Raw genomic sequence first — 23,067 nt, forward strand, 5'->3', positions numbered from 1 at the left:
GTTTGCCCCTGCAGGTACTCGTCCATGGCTAGTCCTTGGTCAAGCACACACCCCTGCTTACGCTGTTTCACCACACCTCAAACAAGTGACAGCTAGGCACTTTTCAAGAAAACAATGTGTGATACCTGAAAAAATAAAGACAACGCCTCTCAGAAACACAGGCAAGACATTCAACATGCTGCTTCCTGAAATGACCATGGCTTCAGATGTCAAAACCTGGACTGTGATCATTTCAGCTTGAATGAAAAACACCACATCGAGTTCTTAAGCAATTTTACAGTGATGGAATGACCTTCACAACATCCCAAAAGGTATCCTCGCCTTGCACAGTGTGGGTACACATGCAACACAGGTTGTTGTGGCACACAGTTCACCTTGCTGCATCAGTTGTTGGCCATGTGAAAAGGACTGCCTTTACAAGAATGAATGACCGATAACACTGCTCATGCTAAGTGGCTTGTGATGCAAATACAGGGCGTCACATGCGTCTCTCACGTAAGTGCCATCTTAAATTTTTCTTCAATATCAGTGTGTACTTTAACAACCAATTTGCACCTAATAAAACAATTTGTGTTTTTTACAACTTCTTTGTAACAGGGTACAACTGTATACCACTGATTTTTAAACAGGACTTTTGCAAAATACTAACAGCTTCAGGTATGCTGTAAACTACAGTTGAACCCATGTATAGTGACACCAGTTTTAACCATGTCGAATAAGTTGATGCACCTTCAAGTTTTGCATGCATTATATGGTAAAATAAACAGCTTACTACAATGCTTCCATGTTGCATTATCGGTTCCAACAATTAAATCTGTCTACCAAGTGTGTGCGCCAAAAGGAAAAGGAATGTAAAATTCTTGAAAACAAAAAGAAACATAAGCCGGTATGTCGCACCCTCCTTTGTGTTGCATACCTCACACCGCTTGCCTTCGCATCACCTACAAAAATAAATAAATAAAAGAGGGGGCTACATTAGCCTTTGCGCCCCTCCATCACACTTCTCGGAGAGAAGGAAGACTCAAGATTTAATTGTTGCAGCCAATAATCTGGCATGGTAACATTGTAGTAAGTGCTTTATTTTACCATAGAACACACAAAAAAGGCCATACTGACGGGCTGCTTATTGTTACATCATCCAAGTAAAAAAACACACACACACACACACACACACACACACACACACACACACACACACACACACACACACACACACACACACACACACACACACACACACACACACACACACACACCTGAAACTGTTGATGCTATAAATGCATTTGATTGTACTTCTTTCTGTATAATTATGTGTTTGAATGTTTGTTCTCCCTGCTTCTTTCATGCAACCTGGCTATAACAATTGGATTTTCTTGGCACTTGAATAATGTTATAAGTGGGTTCAACAATGCAATCTGTCTCACAATATGTTTGGCAGCGAAGTAGTGACTACAGTGGGTATCAGCCAATCAGGAGCGCAATCATGCAAATGCACTGTGTTCCTCTGCCGTGCAGCGTCGTCTGCTCTCTAAAACACAGGCGGTGTGAAAGTGCTCTGCCAAAGGCAAACTTCACCCTCACCTCGACAGATCAAACGTGAGGTAGCTAAAAAGATACCTTTGCATCCAGTCAACGCTTTTCGACAAATTTACAAACCGTGACTCGCATCAGTGCTACATAAATCTTTGCCACATAAGGCTGTGATACAGATATACTTTACTTTTCTATTTGCCATAACTAACATTCCGAAACAATTTGCTTCATGCTTTTCTCACCTTGTACCATTGCACAAGCAAGTAGCAAGCACCGTGGTGTTCATGCCAAGCTTGTCACAGCAGCGTTACCTTTTATTGAAGCTAAGCTCGGCTGCATTGCCAAAGTTCACAAAACAACTGGCTTACTGCCTCCATCTGAAGAGGAGATGGCTGGTTTCTTGCAAGACTGTTCAGTTCGTTAAGAGGAATGACACCATGCTACTGCACACAAATACATACATAGCCTGTGCTGCTAGCTGAAGTACATACTAACTGAAAAAAGTATGATTCAACTGCAATGTAAACTCAACTGTAAGAGCCACCTTCCGCGCGTTATTACGCACCCCACCCAAGCAACACTAGCCTGCCACATCCAGTGTTCACAAAAAAAAGTTTCTGTCGCATTCTTTTTTGAAAGGCACATCCCCATGAGTGATACGGCAACTCGCCACACGCCGTTTTGCAGCTCGCAGACCACCGGCTGACAGCGGTCTCGCTGGCAAAAGGCGAGGTCTGCCTGTTGCACAGTACAGAGGATCTCCCTGCGGCACAGCGACGTGGGCACTCAGTGAGAGGAGTGGCTGCGGCTATGCTCACCGCCGCTGATCACTCGCCACCGATATTGTCACTAGGCCTTTTCCGGCTACCCTGGAATCTGCAGCAAACGGCGCTTCAGAACGAATCGCCGGTGTTTCCAAGCAGCAATGTTTTGTTACTGTTGTCACCGCTTTACCCTCTCATCGCAATAATTTCACACGAAGAAGAAGACATGTTGACATTTGTGGCACCGCCAGCTGTGATTCGAGCATGAGCAAGCCACGATTCGCTGTCCGCCGTCGGTAGCCATGTACTGCAGCTGACCTTGACTTGTATCGGAACTCTCATTACGGCTAAACGTTTGACCGTGGACTTCAAGCAGAATGCTGCAAACTTTTTTTTGCGACCGAGTCTGAGGAGTCTTCCGATGGTTTTGAGTGATGAACAGCACTAATAAATGTTTGGCTCAATAAAGTTCACGTTATATAAAATTTTAAATCCATGCCCACTGCATTTTTTTTTCTAACGGGAAAGTTCTGTTGTCACTATCTTGAATTTTGGTGCCATTCCGGGATAGCCCCCCCCCCCCACACATATTTTTCCGGTAGTTTCAATGTGTGCTATCAATTTTGTGGCTTCAGCAAGCTAACGTTTGCGCTCCTTGAATTCGGCCTAGGTCAGCAGCTTCTTTCGGCGGGGTAGTTTTGCACAAAGTTTTGACGTGCCCACTTGGCCAGAATAATTGCGGCAGAAGAAGCCGATGCAAATCGAGCTGGTGAGGCCTAAACAGCCTAAGACACACTTTGTCGTCTTCCTATAGAGCAATGTTTTAAGTCAGTAACAAGAAACCAAAACGATATTGAGCTGGTGGGTGACACTGGAACACAATGCCGCCAGACCAAGATATCATGCTCACTTCACACCACTTACAGTGTACGGTGATGCATTTTGGTTATCCCCTACTAAAAGCATGCAGTACATGCTTCCAACAGCACTGCCCCACACCTTGAAACACACAGCTGAAGATGCGTATCGCAATAAGGTTGGTTGTGATAGCTATGAACTCAATATGTGACGACATGCGAAACCTGCAGTCACAGGAAAAGGAAACTGAGCATTTAGGGCCACCATGGCACAATAAAGGCTTGTGAAGACAGGGGCCTGGCCTTGTCACTTCACCGACTTGCACCCACCACATAGAAGTGATGACCATGGAAAGCAAACCACTATGACGAGGACTGCGTCAACACTGATGACATACTACTGACGAGGCCAAAAAGAAAAATATCGAATTGGAGCATAGCCGGAAACAGAAAAGAGCAATGGGAGTGCAATGGGCAATGGGTCTTACAAGAAGTTGACGAGCGTGACTATTTACAACATTTTTAGTGCCATTTACAGTTCCAATTAGCTCTTCAAATTTTTAGTTCCAAATTTAGTTCCAATTAACAAGTTTTTTTAAAAAATATAATCTGTGCAAAACCAACAGACTTAGAGGCGCTTGTCCCATTTAAGAAATTTCCGTTGACCGAGATTCTCGTGTAATGTGCTCGCTGGCATGATGTTGTTAGCTTGACGGAAGGTAGTGGCCATTATTTTCACAAATAAAGAAAACAATGTAATAAGGTCCTAAAATAAAATAAAAATATTCGCACAATTCTCATGCACGTATCAATGCAAAATCACCCTTGTGCTGAAATGTTGTGTTTTTACTGTTACAGTGAACACTAAATGACACAAACAGAAATGTGTGTGGAGCCACATGGTGATCCTGCACTGTGCTGGCACTCATAGTAGCGTAACTTGATTAAGTATCTTGTATTTCACAAAGAATCAATAAAGAAGTAAAAGGTACTACTGTACGCAGATAAGTGGTGAAGTAGAGTCACAATAACTAGCTGATTTAACTTGGCTGCACTTCAAAAGAACAGGCACTTTTACAACCAATGCAAGAATAGCAGAGAGTTGAGTTGCACAACAGCTGTGCCAACAGAATAGGCAGAGTGCAATCGAACAAAAAACACCATGCAGATGTAGCAGAACAGAAACTGCGCTTTGTGCTTCTTTCACGTGTAGCCGGAATGTTCAGTGCGTTTCGACCAAACATGTTGCATTGGAGGGCAATATATCTTCAGTACATGCAGTCAATGGGTTTCATTACCGAGCAACTGGCCCACATCTCCCGCAGTGAAGTGCCACCGTGTACATTCCAATGCTCACCACCGACCACCCATCCACACTAACAGAGACAGTGCTGCCACCTATAGTCTGATCTCACGGCCAATAGCAACACAGGTCTTGTGCAGCCTTCTTTTCTGACGTGGAAAAAAAAAGAAAAAGAAAGGAAAAGAAAGCACATGCAAAAAAAAAAAAAAAAAAAGCAATGTCACAATCAATCCCCGTGCCAGTAACGTAAGCGGACTCGGACATAAACGTTGTCATCTAGTACATTGTCTATATCATGCAAGTGCAAACCTGGTACACAGTTTTATAATGGTTTGGAAGGAGAACCGTTACAAGATTACACTACTCTGAGGTTGACAAGGACTGAAAATGAGTGCCAGAAGATGCTGATGTGTCGGGAAAACAATGCAGCCACTCGTTCTCAGTGCCCGTATTCGACGAGCTTTGCACTGAGATTGATGCAATCTTTGGTGTGCAAAAGCACTGTCTTCACGGCATTTTAAAAAAAATTGTTTCACGGGCTTTACAAAAAGAAGTCTTCAAAAATCTGAGGTTGCTTTAAATACTGTTATAGATAATTTCTCAACATCCTCCAGAACTTTTTCATTGACATTTAATTGATTAGATAAGTTTATAAAATTAGCTAATTAAAGATATCCGTGGCCATTGAACAAGAAATAACAGTGACCACCATGAACACCTATCAAATACTGTTAACAACCTTCGCGTGGTGCCCTCTGATAACTTTTAATATGTGGCGACATTAAGTTAAGATAGCGGAACACCGCAGAATAAATGTGAAGTTACTTTTCTTGTTATTGCATGTTTGCCAGCCTTTCACATCGCTTGCCGACAAAAAAGATCTACGACATTTTTTAAAACAATAACGCGATAAAAATATTCACTGACTTCACAATCTGTGTCTTCAACCAATACTTTCAGTAAGTTCAATTGTTCGGGCCTACTTGCGGTTTTACCACAGGCACCATAAAGCCAATGTAAAACACTGACTGATATTTGGGATGCTGAATGACAGTTTATTAAAATTTTCGGATTCAATCTGCGCAAGTCGCATTGTAAACATTGTTGCCGCTCACAAACGCAACTTCAGATGTTTGCATTTTCGCTGAACTTTTAATTACGACCGCCATTTCGCCGCCAACCTCGACTAAAACGGAAGCTTTACATCCTTGATAAAAGCAAAAGCCCGATTTTGGCAAAAGCCCGATTTTGTGTGGCGTGGTTGTACAGAAATTCGTGTAGCTGGAATTCAAATTTGAGTCACGATTACGGTTAACATTGGATATTTGCGACAAGGAGTTTCACAAAAGCAAGCAGGTTGTTTGTCAGCGTGCCATAATATCATCATGGTAACTGGACAAGGCACACATGCAAAATATATTTAGAATGCAACAAACACGACATTCGTCCATTAATCGGCGCATGTGTGTTCCAACAGAGTGCACGGGCGAGTGGTAAAATGTGAACGAAACTGATAAGCGACATGCGGAGCAGACTCGGCGTGGCCTTCCTTCCCGAATGCCCCAGGAAATGAGTGTCAGTTCAAATCATCTTTAGTTTGTTTGTGCGTATGCAAATGCGTAACACTAACATTCGTAATGTACTCTATAGCACGAAATGGTCTTTATTTTCTTGCAGCCAAGTTTCAGTTATGCCGCCAAACACACCCACACTTCAATGACGCCAAAGCTGAAACAAATTGCTTAGGCTTCTCCTTATACTTTATACTCCTTATACCTTTATCCAGAGTCGACGCTGCAAGAGAGCTTCGCAGTCTCGCTCGTACAATCACGTTAGGTTGCTGGCATACACCACAGAACTCTAAGTGTCGTTTACACAGCCTCGACCCATCACTGAAACTTACATTACCAGCGAACCTTCCACGACGTGACGCAACACTGCTGTGTCGGCTGTGGGTAGGAGTAGCATTCACCAAGTCCTACAGCTATCATATTGGAATGGCGGATTCACCAATGTGCGCTAAGTGCAAGTGTGAAGAGACCATCAGTCACCTTCGGTGCCACTGTTCTCGCTTCGATAATCAATGTGCGACTCTCCAGTGTGCCTTGAATAGACTGGATGACAGGCCATTTACGGAAGCGAAGATCTTGGGAGCCTGGCCTCACAGCTCATTGGCCCAGAAAGCAGTTCGAGCGCTTTTTCGCTACCTGAGGGCAACAGACTTGAGTGCCCGACTATAGACATCCTACACCTAAGTTCTCCCTCTCCCTCTTTCACTCCCCATTCCCCTCCCCACGTGTAGGGTAGCAAACTGGACTCAGTCTGGTTAACCTCCCTGCCTTTCCCTCTTCCCTTCTCTCTCTAGGCTTCTCGAGTAGTAGTCATTTACCGTTTCCATGCCTCAAGTTACACGTGTGCAAAAGATAAGTAGGCACCAAAAATACCAACTGTTGCGCACCAAGCATATTGCTTTCCGCCGGGATCAGCACTAGTTCGGTGCAGAAGTTCAAAAATGCAGCGTCGAATATGGCATCGAGCAAGGCTGGTCTTTCTCGCTGCCACGCGTAGCCATGTGCACACTGGCCATGCACTAGCAGCATCTCATCGCATCTCTACCTCTCTTGCTGTGGCATGTAGCTGGGTGTGCACCCACCCAAGATCGCAATCTGTGCCGCGACACATATCGGTGACAATATTTGCGCGCGGTGTACTATAAATCAGTCTCTCTCTCTCTCACTGGAGTGCACCGTTCTGTGCTGACACAGCTGGGCGTGACCTCCGAGCTTGCATGAAACTGGCAAGCCAAGCCAGCGTGCTTACACAGCGGAGCCACGGGGCCACGAGAAAGCGGCGGATCAGATAGTTTTGCTTCCAAAGGCTGAATGCACCCATGTTTCTGGCGCTGTGACAAGCTCTGTCGGCCGTATACTTTGATGGGCTTTACGACAATATGAGAGAGCCGAGTGGAAAGCTGAAGTAGAAGACTATCACATTGGAATGTAAAAATGCTATTGTAACGGCTGTTATGTCAGGTGCTAAAGAGTCTCACATTGCACATGCCGAGGAGTCTGTTGCTGTTGTTATATCGATTTTTCATCGCTGGACACCAATGCCTAATCGCTCGCATACACGGTCACGCGAACGGTGCCACATTGAAACAATTGTGTTCGTCCATTCCGATACCCTCTCACCAGACAGTTCCCCAAGAATGGTGGGCGAGTGTGCAAAACGACCGTGCAGCTTGCCAATCCCGAGCCACAGAGGAAGAGCCAACTTCGCACCTAGTAACCCCTGCGTTAGGTGGCATTAGCAGTGCAACACTCGCGCCCTCTCTCGATATGCTGCAACCATACCGACCGCCACTGGCACTTAGCTACACAGAGAAGCCGCATTACAGAAGATGCACAAGCCATGTGCGGAAAACAACATCAGGGGACATGTGAGAGACAAGCTTCCCCACACCCTTCAACTTCATTACCGTATTTACTTGCATAATGATCGCACTCGCATAATGATTGCACCCCTAAATTTTGTCGTCAAAATTAGATTTTTTTCTTTCCAGTGTAATGATCGCACCCCAAACTTGCCGCAGTGATGTGTCATAAGCCAAGTCTAGCTAATGATGATCGCGCATACCACCTGTTGAATGCTGTCGAATTCTACGTGAATGATTCTAAAAGACATACCAAGTGGTCTGCATGTACCAAACATTCTTAAGCAGACGTCCCATTTCCTTCCCGTCATCACTTTCTGCACTTCCATGAAAAAAAAAAGCTACTACTAACCTTGGCTTTATTATTTGTAGGCTTTATAATGGTTGTGGTCAACAATAACAGCAGAAAAGGTGGCTTTCGGTTCTTCTCATCTGCACTCATGGGCACGCAACAAATCGTGAGCGTTAACGATAGTAGCCACGTTTACACTGATACGTTAGAAGTGTACCCTATTCATATGCCGACGCTTGCAACACAGCCAAGATATTCGCCCACCCTTAACGGAAATGTGCCGTATTAGGATACTGGTGAAGACAAATGCTGCAGTTTCCGCAGCATGCCCACCATGTGTTTCTATGTCACTGGCAGCTAAGCACGCCCATCTGTTTCTGTCCCCTCAAAGTGGACATGGCTACGTTATTGCCGCAAGCTTGCAGATATTAACGATATTATTCATTACTGATACGGAAGAAACTGATTCAATGCACGTAATGTACTCACGAGAAGAAAAAAAAATTGCGTTCAGCTTGCTCCGCCGGCCACCATTTTTGTTTTGGTGCCCCGCACTGTTACAGCGGCAGCTGCCTGTTTGTTGACCTCTTATCATCTCGCAGCAAATGTGAGATGAAAAAAAATTTTTCTTTTCGTTAACCAGTGTGATGATCGCACCCATGAATATGCATAAATTTTTTTTTTACAGAATGTGCAATCATTATGCAAGTAAATACGGTACAATGAGGTTCAAGTGTACATCATATTTGCTTGCGTCAGACACCTTAACAGATCACGTTTGCACAACTACAGTCAAATCTCGACATAACGAATCACGTAGGACTGCCGAAAATCGATCGTTATTTTGAAATATCATAATGAAAAACTTGCGCTTATAAGTCAGTGGACAAACCTAGGAATGAAAATTATGTACCTTGGCAGTAGGCACGTGTGCAGACAAGCCTACTCTCAAATAAAAATGTTTCACTCACTTCAAAGCTGCTTTACTTGAAGAAATTAGTGATTTTCTTCTGGCATGCAGCATGCACGACCGATTATGAGTGTGTCTACATCTTCCACTTTGTGCAATACCTTATCGGGTACGTCATTGCACCACGGGATGAAAGTGCGGACTTTGTTCATGTGCACTAAAACATCAATGTTCGACACGATTTCATCTTCTGTGTTCGGTGTGACCCACAGTCACCTTCCTTTGGGTCGTCATCGTAACTGGAGATGTCACGAACGCAGTTAACAATTTCTTCGGTTGTCAGGTCCGTCGCCGTTAGTGCTGCGCTGTCGCTCTCCATGTAGTCGTCCAAGGAAGAGACGGCGGGCAGCAGTTCCGCAACCTCGGTCCACAGGTCTCCTGGGTTGTTGTCGGTCACCTCCAGGTCATCTACAAGGTGCACAGGCACTTCATGCAAGCTGCACAGGCACAAGTTCTGCTTTTTGCCAGCAGTTGCTAATGGTGGATGCCTTCAAGTTCCACCAAGCTCCTGTGAGAATTTCCACTGCCTGAAAAATATTGATTGTAGTCGGTTGCTTCAGGCGGAGGTTGATAATCAACTGCTGCACAAGGCGCTTACGGAAATCTGTTTTCACGCTCTTTATAATGCACTGGTCTAGGGGTTAGAGCAAGGACGTGTTGTTTGGCGGCAGAAACTCCATGCGAATGTGTGTCATGCGAACATTCACAATGTGAGCAGAGCAGTTGTTGACAACCAGTAGAAATCTTTGGTCATCCCTCCTCATTTGGTTGTCAAGTTTGATGAGCCATTCGGAAAAGAGTTCTCTGGTCATCCAGGCTCATCTGTTGGCGTAGTAGTCGTGCAGTAACAACATGACCCTTTTCATGCAGTGAGGCTTTGCGTACTCGCCAATGATGAGCGGTTTAATTTTTTTTGTGCCTGTTGCATTGCAGCAGAGCGGGACTGTCACGCGAAGATGCAACGTCTTCCCTCCTTTGCATTGCTGCCCTCTGAAGTGCATTGTCCAGTCTGGCAAGAGCTGATAAGAACATGCGGTCTCATCTGCATTTAAAATTTCGTCTTCAGATTACGATTCAGCCACCTCTAGAAAACGATAATTGCGCTAGGAATCCGTGCCTTCACTGTCAGCAGCCTTTTCCTTCACCTGAGACTACCTGCGAAGTTATTCCGTTCCTTTGGTGGAAACGAAAAAGCCAACTCGCACTGCCATCGAACTCAGTTATTTCAAGTGCATCGGCAAATTCACTGGCTTTTTCTTGGAGCCTTGGGACAGATACAGGAATGTTTTGCAGTCTGGCATTGTTGAACCACGTGAGAACAGCTTGGTTCACATTTTGAATGTTTCCCAGAAGCAGCCGTTTTCTTGTAGGAGCGAGTTGCAATTCCCGGTGAACCTTGACAATCTTGTCTCGGTCTTTTAAAATGGTTGCGACGGTCGATGGGACAATGCCATGCTGTTTGCACACATCAATTTACTTTTTCCCTGCATCGATTTCCTGCAATTCGTTCAATTTGTCCTGCAGAGAAAACTGCTTTGGCTTCTTCTTGGTGCAGTCATTCAGCTGCATTCATCGCTGGATTTCACGCGAACATCTCCAACCGTTTGGCGTGAAGTTCTTGGTGAAGTTTGTGGTGAAGCAGCTGGCACTCGACATGGTGACGATGATAGCTACTGCCCTCATGGTTTCTCTGTTTCACGCGAGAGTTGCAGCGCTGTTACTTTTAGTCGAATTTGGAATACTGATGCTTCTCGGTCATAAAGGAGAAAATAAACTATATGCATTATTCTGAAGTATGCGCTATATTGAAATTCGTAGTTCTGAAATATTTTTACATTGAAAATATAGGCAATCTGGCGGGGATCTTTAAAATATTCGCAAACTTGAGAAATTCGTTAATGTGGGGTTCGTAGTAACGAAATTTGACTGTATATCTATTTTGGTGTGCAGTTATTAAGTTACCATAGAAATTTTCAGGAACTTTTGCAAAAGAAATGTATGGCCCTAAATTAAAATTCTGCTTAGTAAGTAGCATTCATCTTGCTCCTTCAAATGCCGGCTAGTCCTTCCTACGGGCACCAACAGGGAAGATTAATTGGGAAAGGTGTGCCACAATGCAGAAACTCACTTGCGGTACGAGTTGTAGGATGGGGAGCGCGAGTCCCTGTGGCGGCGGTGTGGCGAATTCCAAGGGGAGTGCCTTGGGCGACCCTTGCTTCGGGACCTGTGGCAAGGGAGCACAGATGCAGCACCTGACAGACATGTTGTGCATCACTCTGCACAGAGGGGCCACAATGTGCAACAGAGATGTTCCGACTAGGCAAAATGCTGCACAAACAGCTTCAGGGGCCCTGACCTTCTCGTATACATATGAGGCAACCCCAGCAGTAGTTTACGAACAATTTCAATGCAAATGACAAAGATTTGAAAACACTGAAATGGGTAACAGACAGATAGACAAGACACTGCCAAATATAAGAGCATCAATAAATACACGTGTGCAGAGCAACTATAGAAATGTATTTCTCATCTCATTCAGCGTAAGACTACAGATATCAGTATTCTGTTTGTGGCGCAATTTGCTTAGTATTGAAAGCGAAATATGATTAAACATTTGATATCCATAATTTGTCCAAATTTTTTTACTAAACATGGTTCAGGATGGCAAGTACAGTACGCCGGGCAGTTTTCTCTTAATTGCGCTAGCTTTGATAATGAATTGTACTTATCAGTCTGACACTTTCCTGTCCGTGCCATACTCATCAACAATATGTTGTCGATGGTTTCAACTTAATGGACAGCTAGCGCCATCCAGCACATAAAAGAACCATTTTCAAGTTTCGCTTTTGTATTTCCTTTTTTTTTTCACCACGGGGGGATGTTTAAAGTGCCTTTTAATCGCGCTTGATGAGTGTTCGTAGTTTCCGACATGGTGTCGATGTCGCGCGCAGCTGCGCCTCGGAAACGGCGAATTTCAACGGATTCCGATGAGTCTGCATCAGAATTTTGTGATGGTGGTAGCAGTGGAGACTCAGGAGATGATTTTGATTCATCCGAATTCCGTAAGAATGGTTAAAGTGTGTTACGTAGCCCCGGAACGTTGACAGGTATCCGCCGGTAAGTTCCGTTTTCTACTCCGAACCATTTCATTGCGGCCGCAATTAGATCTCAAGACATCCGGTGTGTTCTAAAGGTTGCTGTTCTTATCTGGAGGGTGTCAACGTCGTTTGGACAGGACCGCTTATCGGCGGCAGCAAGAAGAGTGGAGTTTTGTGCGAGAAGACGGCCGGGAGTTGACTTCGGCATTGCGCTGCACAGTGCTGCACGGCGCTTCGTAAGAGCCGTAGACTTCTGCACGCTGTTCTTCACGGCAGAAATGATCGCAGAGATATGCAGCATGACTAACAAATATGCGTGGATGCATATTTTGGAGAAGCAGTCATACAGTGAGAGAGACGGATCATGGAAAGATGTGACTCCTGATGAGACAAAGAAGTTTATCGAACTTCTCATTTATATAGGTATCGTACAAGTGCTGCACTTGCACTGCTAATGGAACACGCGGAAATTATTTTCTGGTCTTCTTCCGCCGTCGGTAATGCCAAGAAATCGATTCAAAGCGTTGCTTGCATTCCTAAGTGCGTCTGACCCTGAGAAGACAACTGCCGCATCCCATGGCAAGCTGCAGCGCCTAGCTTCGCTGCTGAAGCACATCAATGCCTCATTCGCTGACAAGAGGATGGTAAAGTCCAAAGGCAGATCCGGAATTCGACAGTACATCCGGGACAAAGTTATCAAATGCAGATATAAATGGTGGGTTTTGGCGGACTCTCAATCTGGTTACACTGTTCAATTCAGTGTATACACGGGAAAGCGCGAAGCACCAAGCGCACGTGGGCAGGCATTCGATGTCATGACGTGGCTGGCAGAGAACTACCTGGACAAGGATGCATAATTTATGTAGACAACTTTTACACATCGACATTCTTGTTTGTACACTTGTTGGAGCACAAGATGCTTGCTTGTGGCACAATGCGCAAGGATCGCCGGGGCTTTTCAATCGAGCTGAAAGACAATCAATGGGTAAAAAAAGCAAAGAGAGGAGATGTTCAGTGGCTACGGGATCAGGACATTCTATACATACAATGGAAGGGCAAGCGTGTTGTTCTCATGATGTCGACAGCCCACACAGCCAACAAATTTGTACTTGCGAAGCGCAGAACAAAATTGAACAATAAGTGGGAAGAAGTATCCGTGAAAAAACCGATGCTGATTGACAAGTACAATGTGGGCATGCTCGGTGTCGATTAATCAGACCAGCTAATTGGGACGTACAATGTTCTGATGAAGTGCACGCGCTGGTGGAAAACGCTGTTTTTCCACTGTATAGATATTGCTGTTGTAAACAGCTTTATTCTATTTGATGAGCACCGGCGGCAGCATCCCAAAGTGCCGGAATTGTCAAGAAGTTCCCGCTTCAACCAGTTCACGTTGAGGCTTGAACTGGTGGAGCAGCTCCAAGGACGTGATGAGCAACAACATCCAGACCCCAAGGCTCCTCCCGCTGTTCCCGCTACAAGTGCCCCTAAGGATCAACAAGCCCCAGAAGCTAAAAAGACACAGGAACTGCAAATTATGATATCAAGAACGGAAAGTTGAACAAAAAAACGAACGTTTTCTGCAAGACGTGCTCCGCGAACTAGTGCTTCACCACATCATGCAATTGCTTTGTACGGTGTTAAGAACGGCCCAGCTGAGGTGCAAGTTTTGCTAGCCAGTTGCGACAGCGACGGCAACTTTTCTTGGAATGTCACCGTTACGCTCTAGCCTCGTTGCTGTTGTGACTGAACGTGGTCGGTGCACCAGCTATTGTTACTGAGCCGCCGCCATCAACCTGGTCTGCCGCGAGCGGGGGAGTGCTCGCTGGAACGTAGTTTGAGGCTCCTTCCCATGCGCCGTCCAAGACTCAAGACAATGGGCACCCGGCCGCGCTGCAGGGATCAAGGGAATAAAAGGCACCTTTCCTGACACAAGCCCCGAGTTCTACGAAGTCCGCCTGACGTCGGCTCCGGACCGTGAACCTCATGCAAGGAAGTGTGTGTGTAAACCGTCCCGCAGAGCGGCGACTTGTTTACGATGACTGGACGGCCGCTTCCGTCACCTGGGTATCTGGGGAGGACCGAGTGTTTATAAACCGCTGTTGTGCGGCTGCTCAGTACACTTTCTAAAGCAGTCATGTTAGACTGAGGTACTTTCTCTCGAAGTCATGCTAGACTGATGCAGATACTGTAAATAAACCCATATTCCTCGTTCTCGATAAGAAGCAGTCCTTCCCTTCATCAACGTCCTCAGCGTGGACAAGTTGGAAGACGGCATGGGCCAGCTACCTTCTAATTCATGCCGGACTCCAATCTTGACAACGGGTTACGAGCGAGGGGATTGAGCCCCCAATCATAACAACTGGCTGACAGCGGTGAGATGGACTTTGCGACGTGGTGCTGTGTCTCCGGTGAGTGCTTGATTCTTGCTTTGACTCTCTAGGCTTCATTTTGTGGTTGTTCTGTTTAGAACAGTAGGGAAGCTAGATTGCTGAGTGTTAGCTAGGTTGTGTTTTCCTAGCTAGATTTACTTTTAAGCCCATATCTTCACGACTTGCAAGTTAGTGGCAAACCAAGCCGAGTGCAAAGAGACAGTGCCGCCATGATGAACATTGTACATCCGTCTAACGTGGCGGTAGATGACTTCACCGGAGAAGTAGCATGGATCAAACAGGTTGTAGAAGAACACAGCGCATGTCTGTCCATGGCCAAAGTCAAAATTAGTGGACCATTCGGGGAGCTAGTGACCGAAGCTGCAGTTTCCAAATTCTTGTCACTACAGCACCCTTACATTTTTTCTAATCGTTCAAATTGGTTACTGCATCAAAAGGGGCTTAAACTGGGAGAGAGCGTAGCACAGGCCAGCACAGACCCGAGGCCAAGCTCGTAAAATCACGTCGCTTTCGGCTGAAAATGCACAAGCTGCTCCAGCGGAAGCAGAAAAGGGGATAACTTCAATACCCGAATCCGAGCTAGGCCCGAGGGACAAAAAAACAGTTGAGGAGAGCCTGCCAGCTGACCAGCTCAATGAGAGCGTAGCACTAAAGCGTCAAAGTTCAACCTGCAGGAAGAGCGAGTTGACGCACTCACAAGAGAGACAGGGTCGTTATTACCACTGGCCTGAAAGAACTTTGATGAGCTCTTACGTGTGGACAGAGAGTCACTGGCAGCCAAGCAAAAGAATGATGACAGCTTAGCTAAAATACACCACACAGCTAAAGAAGGCATTGCTAGGCGCAACGTGACGATACATGAGAGAGGAGCATTGTTGTATCGGCACTACAGAGATAGAAAGGGTAGGATTTTAGATCAGTTAGTCGTACCTACTAAGTACAGGGAGGACCTTTTGAGTCTCTGTCATGGAAATGGGTGGTCCGGCCACCTAGGCATAAACAAATCAAAAGAAAGATTGCTTATGGAATACTACTGGCCTGGCTGTTTCAAAGACGTAGAAAACTTTGTAAGATCATGCGACGCCTGCCAGCGCTTGGGTAAACCAGGAGAGACATGGAAAGCTCCACTAAAGGTAGTGCCCTTAATAACAGAACCTTTCAGACGACTTGTGATAGATATGGTAGGGCCTCTACCAAAAACAAAATCGGGTCACAGGTACTTGTTTACCATGCTGTGTCTTTCTACAAAATTTCCAGAAGCAATCCCTCTGAAAGAGCTCAGCTCCACCGAAATATTAGACGTACTTTTGACAGTGTTTGCATGAGTTGGATTTCTAGCCGAAATTCAGGCGGATCAAGGGTCAGTATTCACGAGTGCACCGACTTCCACATTCTTGCAAAAGTGCGGGGTAAAGTTATTACAAAGTTCCGTCTATCATCCTCAGTCAAAGAGTCTAGAGAGGTGGCATTCAGTGCTTAAGCGAGTTTTGCGTGCGCTCTGTTACGAGCACAAGGAGGACTGGAAGAACTGGCTGCCGGCAACTTTGTTTGCTTTGCGAATGGTTCCACATGAAGCGACAGGGTTCTTGCCAGCAGAACAAGTGTATGGGAGGACACTCCGTTCTCCACTGAAAATGTTAAGAGAGATGTGGGAAGAAAGAGGAGAGAGTCCAACAGTGGTTGAATACGTGCTAGATTTGCTGGAACGGCTAAGCACAACCTAAGAACTAGTCGAAAAGAACATGGGAGAGGCGCAAAAGAACGCCAAATTCTATTACGACAAGAATGCGAGGCTTCGTACGTTTAACGCCGGAGACAAGGTAATGATCCTTAAACCTTCAAGAAAGAACGAGCTTGAAGTTCACTGCGACGGGCCCGTTAAAGTGTTGCACAAACTTTCAGATACTAACTATGCTCTGAAAATGCCCGGTCGCAGGAAGGAGGCGAGGATATATCACTGCAATTTGATGAAGCCGTATGTAGAGCAGAGCGGAATCGTTAACTATACCATCAGAGAGCAGGATGGCATTAGTACCATAGTACCAAGTTTAAGGAGTATAGGGTGACCTCCAACTCTGAAATCGGCCTAGAAGTAGTAAAACATTCGGTAAGCTCGCACGCTCTAAGACTCGAGCAGCTAGATGAGCTAAAAGAGGTGTTAGGGGAATATCTCGACAGATTCAGCGATCGGCCGGGTAGAACCGAACTAATAATGCATGAAATAGAGCTAACATCGATCGAACCTGTAAGATCAAAGCCTTACAGGGTGTCTCCAAGACAGAGAGAGATTATGGAGGCAGAGATACAGCGCATGCTAGAGTTGGGAGTTATTGAGCCCGTCGAGAATGACTACACGTCACCGCTAATACTGGTAGAAACCCCTAACAAGGACCCTCGTCCGTGTGTTGACTACAGGAGGTTGAATGCCATCACTAGGGATCAGCTGTAACCGATACCCAACATTGAGGAATGAATTGAAAGAGTTAGCGCTGCTAAATACATTTCAATTATAGATCTCGTACGGGGTACTGGCAAGTTCCCCTTTCAGAAAGTGCCAGCCGGTATACTGCATTCATCTCACCTATAGGCACTTTTCGCCCTCTCGCACTCAGCTTCGGAGTGAAGAACGCTAAATTTAGCTTCTCTAAGTTAATGGATATTGTCCTAAAAGACTTGCAGGAGTTCGCCTTGCCATATCTGGATGATGTAGCAATTTTTTCGGACAGCTGGCAACAACACATATCGCACCTCAAACAGGTGTTCTCACGGTTGAGGCAAGCCGGCTTAACAATGAAAGCGGAAAAGTGTAGATTTGGTTGTTCACAGGTTACTTATCTGGGCCATGTTGTCGGCCAGGGCACGAGACGACCGGCCGAGCTGAAAATAGCTACGATTGGAGAATTTTCTCAGCCACGCACGAAAACAGACCTTCGTTCATTTTTGGGACTTGTGGGGTATTATCAACGGTACATTCCGAATTACTCGCAAATGGCAAGTGCATTAACGGACACCCTACGAAAGGGAGCACCGACTAGCGTACACTGAGATAAAGGCAAAGAGAACGCTTTCCAAAGTTTGAAAACGCTATTGGTTTCTCGTCCTGTGCTTCGCGCGCCAGACTACACAAAGGAATTCATAGTACAATGCGACGCAAGCGACACAGGTATGTGCATGGTACTTAGTCAAGTCGGCGACGATAACGAGGAGCATCCTTCCTATCCTCTATGCCAGCCGTAAACTAAATGTAAGAGAGGAAGCCTACAGCGCTTCAGAGAAGGAATGCGCTTTTTTAGTTTGGGCCGCCCAGAAGTTGTCGTGTTACTTGTACGGAGCGAAGTTCATCTTCGAGACCGACCACTGTCCTCTGATGTGGCTCAATCAAATGTCACACAAAAATGGCCGCTTGCTCCGACGGAGTCTCACTCTCCAAGAGTAAAACTTCTCCGTTAGATATAAGAAGGGAAAGTTGCATAGCAATGCAGATGGTTTGAGCAGGCATATTTGTATTCTGCATTTGAGGGTCCCGCCTAAATTTTAGGGTTACTAGTGTTAATTTTGTTAAGCCAAGAAGATCCCCTCTCATTTAGCAGGATTCCCTCCATGATTGTTGAATTTGTCAGCACAGAATTGCTTCAAAAATTGGCATAGTGAAATGTAGCATTTTTTTGTTTCTGCACATATGTTTTCTTTGAAGCCTAGCAGGTCTAAAGTTGGAGCCAAGGTACGTCATCTCGGCGCAGAGCCGTGCTGTGGGTTTAGTTTTGTAGTTGCTTGTCCTTGTTGGATGTTATGGGGCAGTGACATCATTACACAAGTGGTTGCTGTTAGCCAAGGCATCAACCCCTGGCCACCAGCCGTTCCCTTCCTGCCCAGCGGTTGTCAGCGCTGGACAGTCGAGATTTCCCGGGCCATGGAGGAGCTGTTAAGAACGGCCCAGCTGAGGTGCAAGTTTTGCCAGCCAGTGGCGACAGCAATGGCAACTTTTCTTGGAACGTCACCGTTACGCTCGAGCCTTGTCACCGTTGTGACTGAATGCGGTCGGCGGACCAGCCATTGTTACTGAGCCGCCGCCACCGCCCTGGTCTGCCGCGAGCGGGGGAATGCTCGCAGGAACGTAGTTCGAGGCTCCTTCCCACGTGCCGTCCAAGACGCAAGACAATGGGCACCCGGCAGCACTGCAGGGGTCAGCTCAGGGAATAAAAGGCACCTTTCCTAACACAAGCCCCGAGTTCTACGAAGTCCGTCTCACGTCGGCTCCGGACTGTGAACCTCGCGCAAGGAAGTGTGTGTGTAAACCGTCCCGCAGAGAGGCGACTTGTTTACGATGACTGGACGGGCGTTTCCGTCACCTGGGTATCGGGGGAGGACCGAGTGTTTATAAACCGCTGTTGTGCGGCTGCTCAGTACACTTTCTAAAGCAGCCATGTTAGACTGAGGTACTTTCTCTCGCAGTCATGCTAGACTGATGTAGATATTGTAAATAAACCCATATTCCTCGTTCTCGATGAGAAGCAGTCCTTCCTTTCATCAACGCCCTCAGCATGGATAAGTTGTACGACGGCATGAGCCAGCTACCTTCTAATTCATGCTGGACTCCAATCTTGACAACGGGTTACGAGCGAGGGGATTGAGCCCCCAATCAGAACAACGGTGGCACGACAGCCACTAGGGCTAATATTTTCCTTTGTATAAATATAACTTGTACAGGTAGAAAGTTCCTATTTGCAGGAATGTTGTACACAGCCTTTTTCTTCAAAAAGTATGTTTTGAAATTTTTTTAATGATGTTTTGGTGCAAAGCAGTATCGACTTTGTCATGGAGTTTTCTTGTTTTTGTTACACATTTTTTATTAAGTAATTTTTTTCAAAGCATTGTTAATAAATGTTTGCTTGCAAATAATACCATTAGAAAGCACATTCCTTTTTCTACAAATTGATAATATACATTCTAATATCAAGCATTTGGTGTAGCAGTGAAAAAATTGTTTACTAGATCACCCGAAAACTGCTTATTTTCCCACGGACAGGAAAGTGGCAAAAGAATGGCAGAGTTTGTAATCGTACTTAGATCTGAATAATTCAGTAGTGCACGAGCTGTATGGAGCCGGGTGCACAATTCTCTTCTGTAGAACTGCCAGTCTTCACATGTTTTCTGCAGTAGTTGTGGCTCGTAGGAGAATTCCAAAATTGAGTAAAGAGGAAGAAGCACATCGTACAAAATTAAGTTTGCTGATTCGAGAAGATAAAGAAAGTGACAACATATAATACCAGTAATTTGCAAAATATTTATAATTGTCTAGTTAATTTGCTCATTTCAGCTCATATTCTTTGTAAAATATACACCCAAAACCTTGAAGGACTTGACTATACTTCGGTGGCATAATTATTGAGCATGATAGGTATTAGTTTTAGGTGTATGTTGTGGGGATGAAAAAATATAGCTTTAGCTTTAGCTTTAGCGACCTTTATAACAAGAGTTGCAATGTGCCTACTTACTAAGGTCCTGCAAAGCTTTATTGGCATTCATAATGGTAGCAGCACGAACAAGATGACGAAATTAAAGGACACAGGACAAGCGCTGCTTACTGAAACATACATCAGGTATATAAGCGACACAGGCGATCACATTGTCGATCGAGGAATGCACAATAGGGCCACATGTATACAGGGCATCTGGTACCGTATCAAACTATCTAGGTACGTTGATTCCTGCTGAGAAAGCGCGATCGAAGGCTGGCTAATGCACCACGTGCCCTTTCGCTCAATGCTGGTTTCTTCCACGACTAATCTGGTGGACGCATCAGTATGCTTCAACAAAATTGTTGTCTCTTTGAGCAGAACCTGACACTTACATTGCCAGCAATGGGAAGGCACATGTGCATAATCGTTCTTGCCCAAGGACAATTCATGCTAAGTCTTACGTTGATGCACCGGCTGGTTTGCCCTATGTACACTCGCCCACACTTGAGTGGGAAAGAGTATGCCACATTCGTTGTGCAGCCTACATACTTATTAATATGTTTTATGAATACTTTGTTTAGCACAAAACGACAGGCACAAGAAAGACGACAGGACAAGGCGCTACTCTCAACTGACATTTTATTGCGTCACTCCTTTATAGACCGCTCAAACCAGAGGAACATGCGCAGTGAGCACCATGCGGTGGAGCCACCAACATCCGATCCCAAGAGCGCGCTCATGCGACAGAATCCAAAAAACCAAATTCAGCGCTGTACAAGGTTAAGGAAGGCACACTAATGCACTGTGACCCCAATGACTGAATGAAAAATGCTTCCGATAACTCTCGGGCGGTGGTGTCACGGCTCTTTTTCAAAATCGTGGTATCACGAAACATGGCGTCAGTCTCTGAGGTATTGCTTCAGAAACTGAAAGGGAAGCAGCACAAAAGTAACTGCATCACACAAAAGAAGAGGCCTGAAGTTGTGCCGTATTGCCACAGAGCGGCTCACAATCTAAAGAACGTCGCCACTAGATACAAAATTCCGGTAGTGTTTCCCGCTCCTCAGAAACTGTCAATGTTGTGCAGCCGTATTTCTAAAACAAGCAAAAAACCTGATTGTGAAAAGAACCACGTGAAGTTTGTAGATTGCAGCGTCGGTTTGGTTTATAAGATTCCCTTGTCATGTGGCAAAGTGTATGTAGGGCAGTCAGGCCACTGTGTTAACGAGCGCCTTAGAGAACATGAGCGATCCATACCAACAGGCACAGGTTCCCATTTGGCTCAGCATTGTAAAACATGCAAGTGCAAACCCATGTTTCGTGATACCACGATTTTGAAAAAGAGCCGTGACACCACCGCCCGAGAGTTATCGGAAGCGTTTTTCATTCAGTCATTGGGGTCACAGTGCATTAGTGTGCCTTCCTTAACCTTGTACAGCGCTGAATTTGGTTTTTTGGATTCTGTCGCATGAGTGCGCTCTTGGGATCGGATGTTGGTGGCTCCATCGCATGGTGCTCCCTGCGCATGTTCCTCTGGTTTGAGCGGTCTATAAAGGAGTGACGCAATAAAATGATGTCAGTTGAGAGTAGCGCCTTGTCCTGTCATCTTTCTTGTGCCTGTCGTTTTGCGCTAAACAAAGTATTCATGAATTCGCACCAAGAAGCCTGCCAATGCATTGTGCTAACATGTTTCACTTTGCACCTTACGTTAGAATTACATTCTGCTCCGCTTTCTCACCTTTCAACCACCAGACAAATGGCACTCAATTTTCTAGGAGCCAAAAAGACAACCTGCACCCCATGACAACCTGCAACATTCTTCAGGCCATGAGACAGGCGATGTGCTTAGGGTACAACTGCCACATTCTTCTTCCTGCTCTTTCCTTCGGCCTCCTGCCTCCTTGAGTTTTTACCCATTTAATCAACTTCTCAGAGCTGTCCGTTACTATGCTACCCGGTTGCCGAGCTTCCTCCAGCCTGACCACCTGATATGCGAACGCATCACCCAATGCATGCCCACATGTTTTTACCAGGACGGCGCGAAGTACACAGATACAACTGGCATGTTTTACAACTTTAGAATGACCTGAGGTGAAGTTCAACAGGGGCTGGCAGAAGGGGGAAATATTCCCAAGAGGCATGATTGTCTAAAAAATGTAGTCTAAGGTCAAGGTACTGTAGAATGACAGAAAGCTGAGCTAGTTGGTAAGGATTCATTATGCAAAAAAGAGAAAGACCATTCCTGAGCTTGCGCAGATGAGTTTTGTGTCTTTTTTCTTTTTCGCCTCAGTGCTCCCTTCCGTTGATAGTCAGTGTTCGTGTTGTCCACTTCTCTACTCTTGTGTCCTGTCTGCACGCCTCACCTCCTTTTTGCATAAGGTATTGTAGTTCATCCTTTTTTGTTTGCTCCGAGGTGAACCTCAAACCCTGACCAAGCTCACTAAAAAGACCCATTATTTCGTCCACCTTGTTGGTAGAGTCGTCTCTGTTAATTAAAACCAAAAATCATCAACATATCTGAACATCTTGATGGCTATCCCAGAAAGACGCTGGTCTAATGCCACATCCACCTGCGCCAAGAAAATGCTACTCAAGATGGGAGCCACCTTGGATCCAATACAAATACCAGCCTTTTGCATGAAAAGCAAGTCATTCCATCCAATCATTGTTGACCTCAGGTAACATGACAAAAGTTCAAGGAAACTTTCAACAATAACACCACATTTTTGGACAGACCGCATTTCACCATTCTGCCCCATAATGCATGCCTTGACACTGCACATTAATTGGTTGTGAGGCAAAGAATAAAAAACAACCTCTATGTCCACACTAAAAGCGACACACCTTCCTGGATTATTTGACGAGAGGTATTCTACAACGCTCTCAGAATTTGGGCTGACCAGGGAATTGATTAGTTTTAGCGAGGCAAGGTGGTCTTGGCAAAGCGAAGTTTTCACGTTTTTAC

The 23,067-nt window shown here is 45.4% G+C and overlaps 1 protein-coding gene across 10 annotated transcripts in view; it reads right to left on the reverse strand.

The window, feature by feature from the left end:
- The window catches only part of LOC142575078 (uncharacterized), a 270,565-nt gene that overhangs the window by 24,988 nt on the left and 222,510 nt on the right, over window positions 1-23,067 (reverse strand). For 8 of the 10 annotated variants that reach the window (XM_075684048.1, XM_075684044.1, XM_075684047.1 and 5 more), the window contains one exon: window positions 11,281-11,376. The exons of the other annotated variants lie outside the window; for them this stretch is intronic. In XM_075684048.1, the coding sequence (XP_075540163.1) occupies window positions 11,281-11,376 (96 nt within the window). The remainder of the gene's footprint in view (window positions 1-11,280; window positions 11,377-23,067) is intronic. 10 annotated transcript variants of the gene reach the window in all.

Source organism: Dermacentor variabilis, chromosome 3 (genome assembly GCF_050947875.1).
Source record: "Dermacentor variabilis isolate Ectoservices chromosome 3, ASM5094787v1, whole genome shotgun sequence".
Taxonomy (NCBI): Eukaryota; Metazoa; Arthropoda; class Arachnida; order Ixodida; family Ixodidae; genus Dermacentor; species Dermacentor variabilis.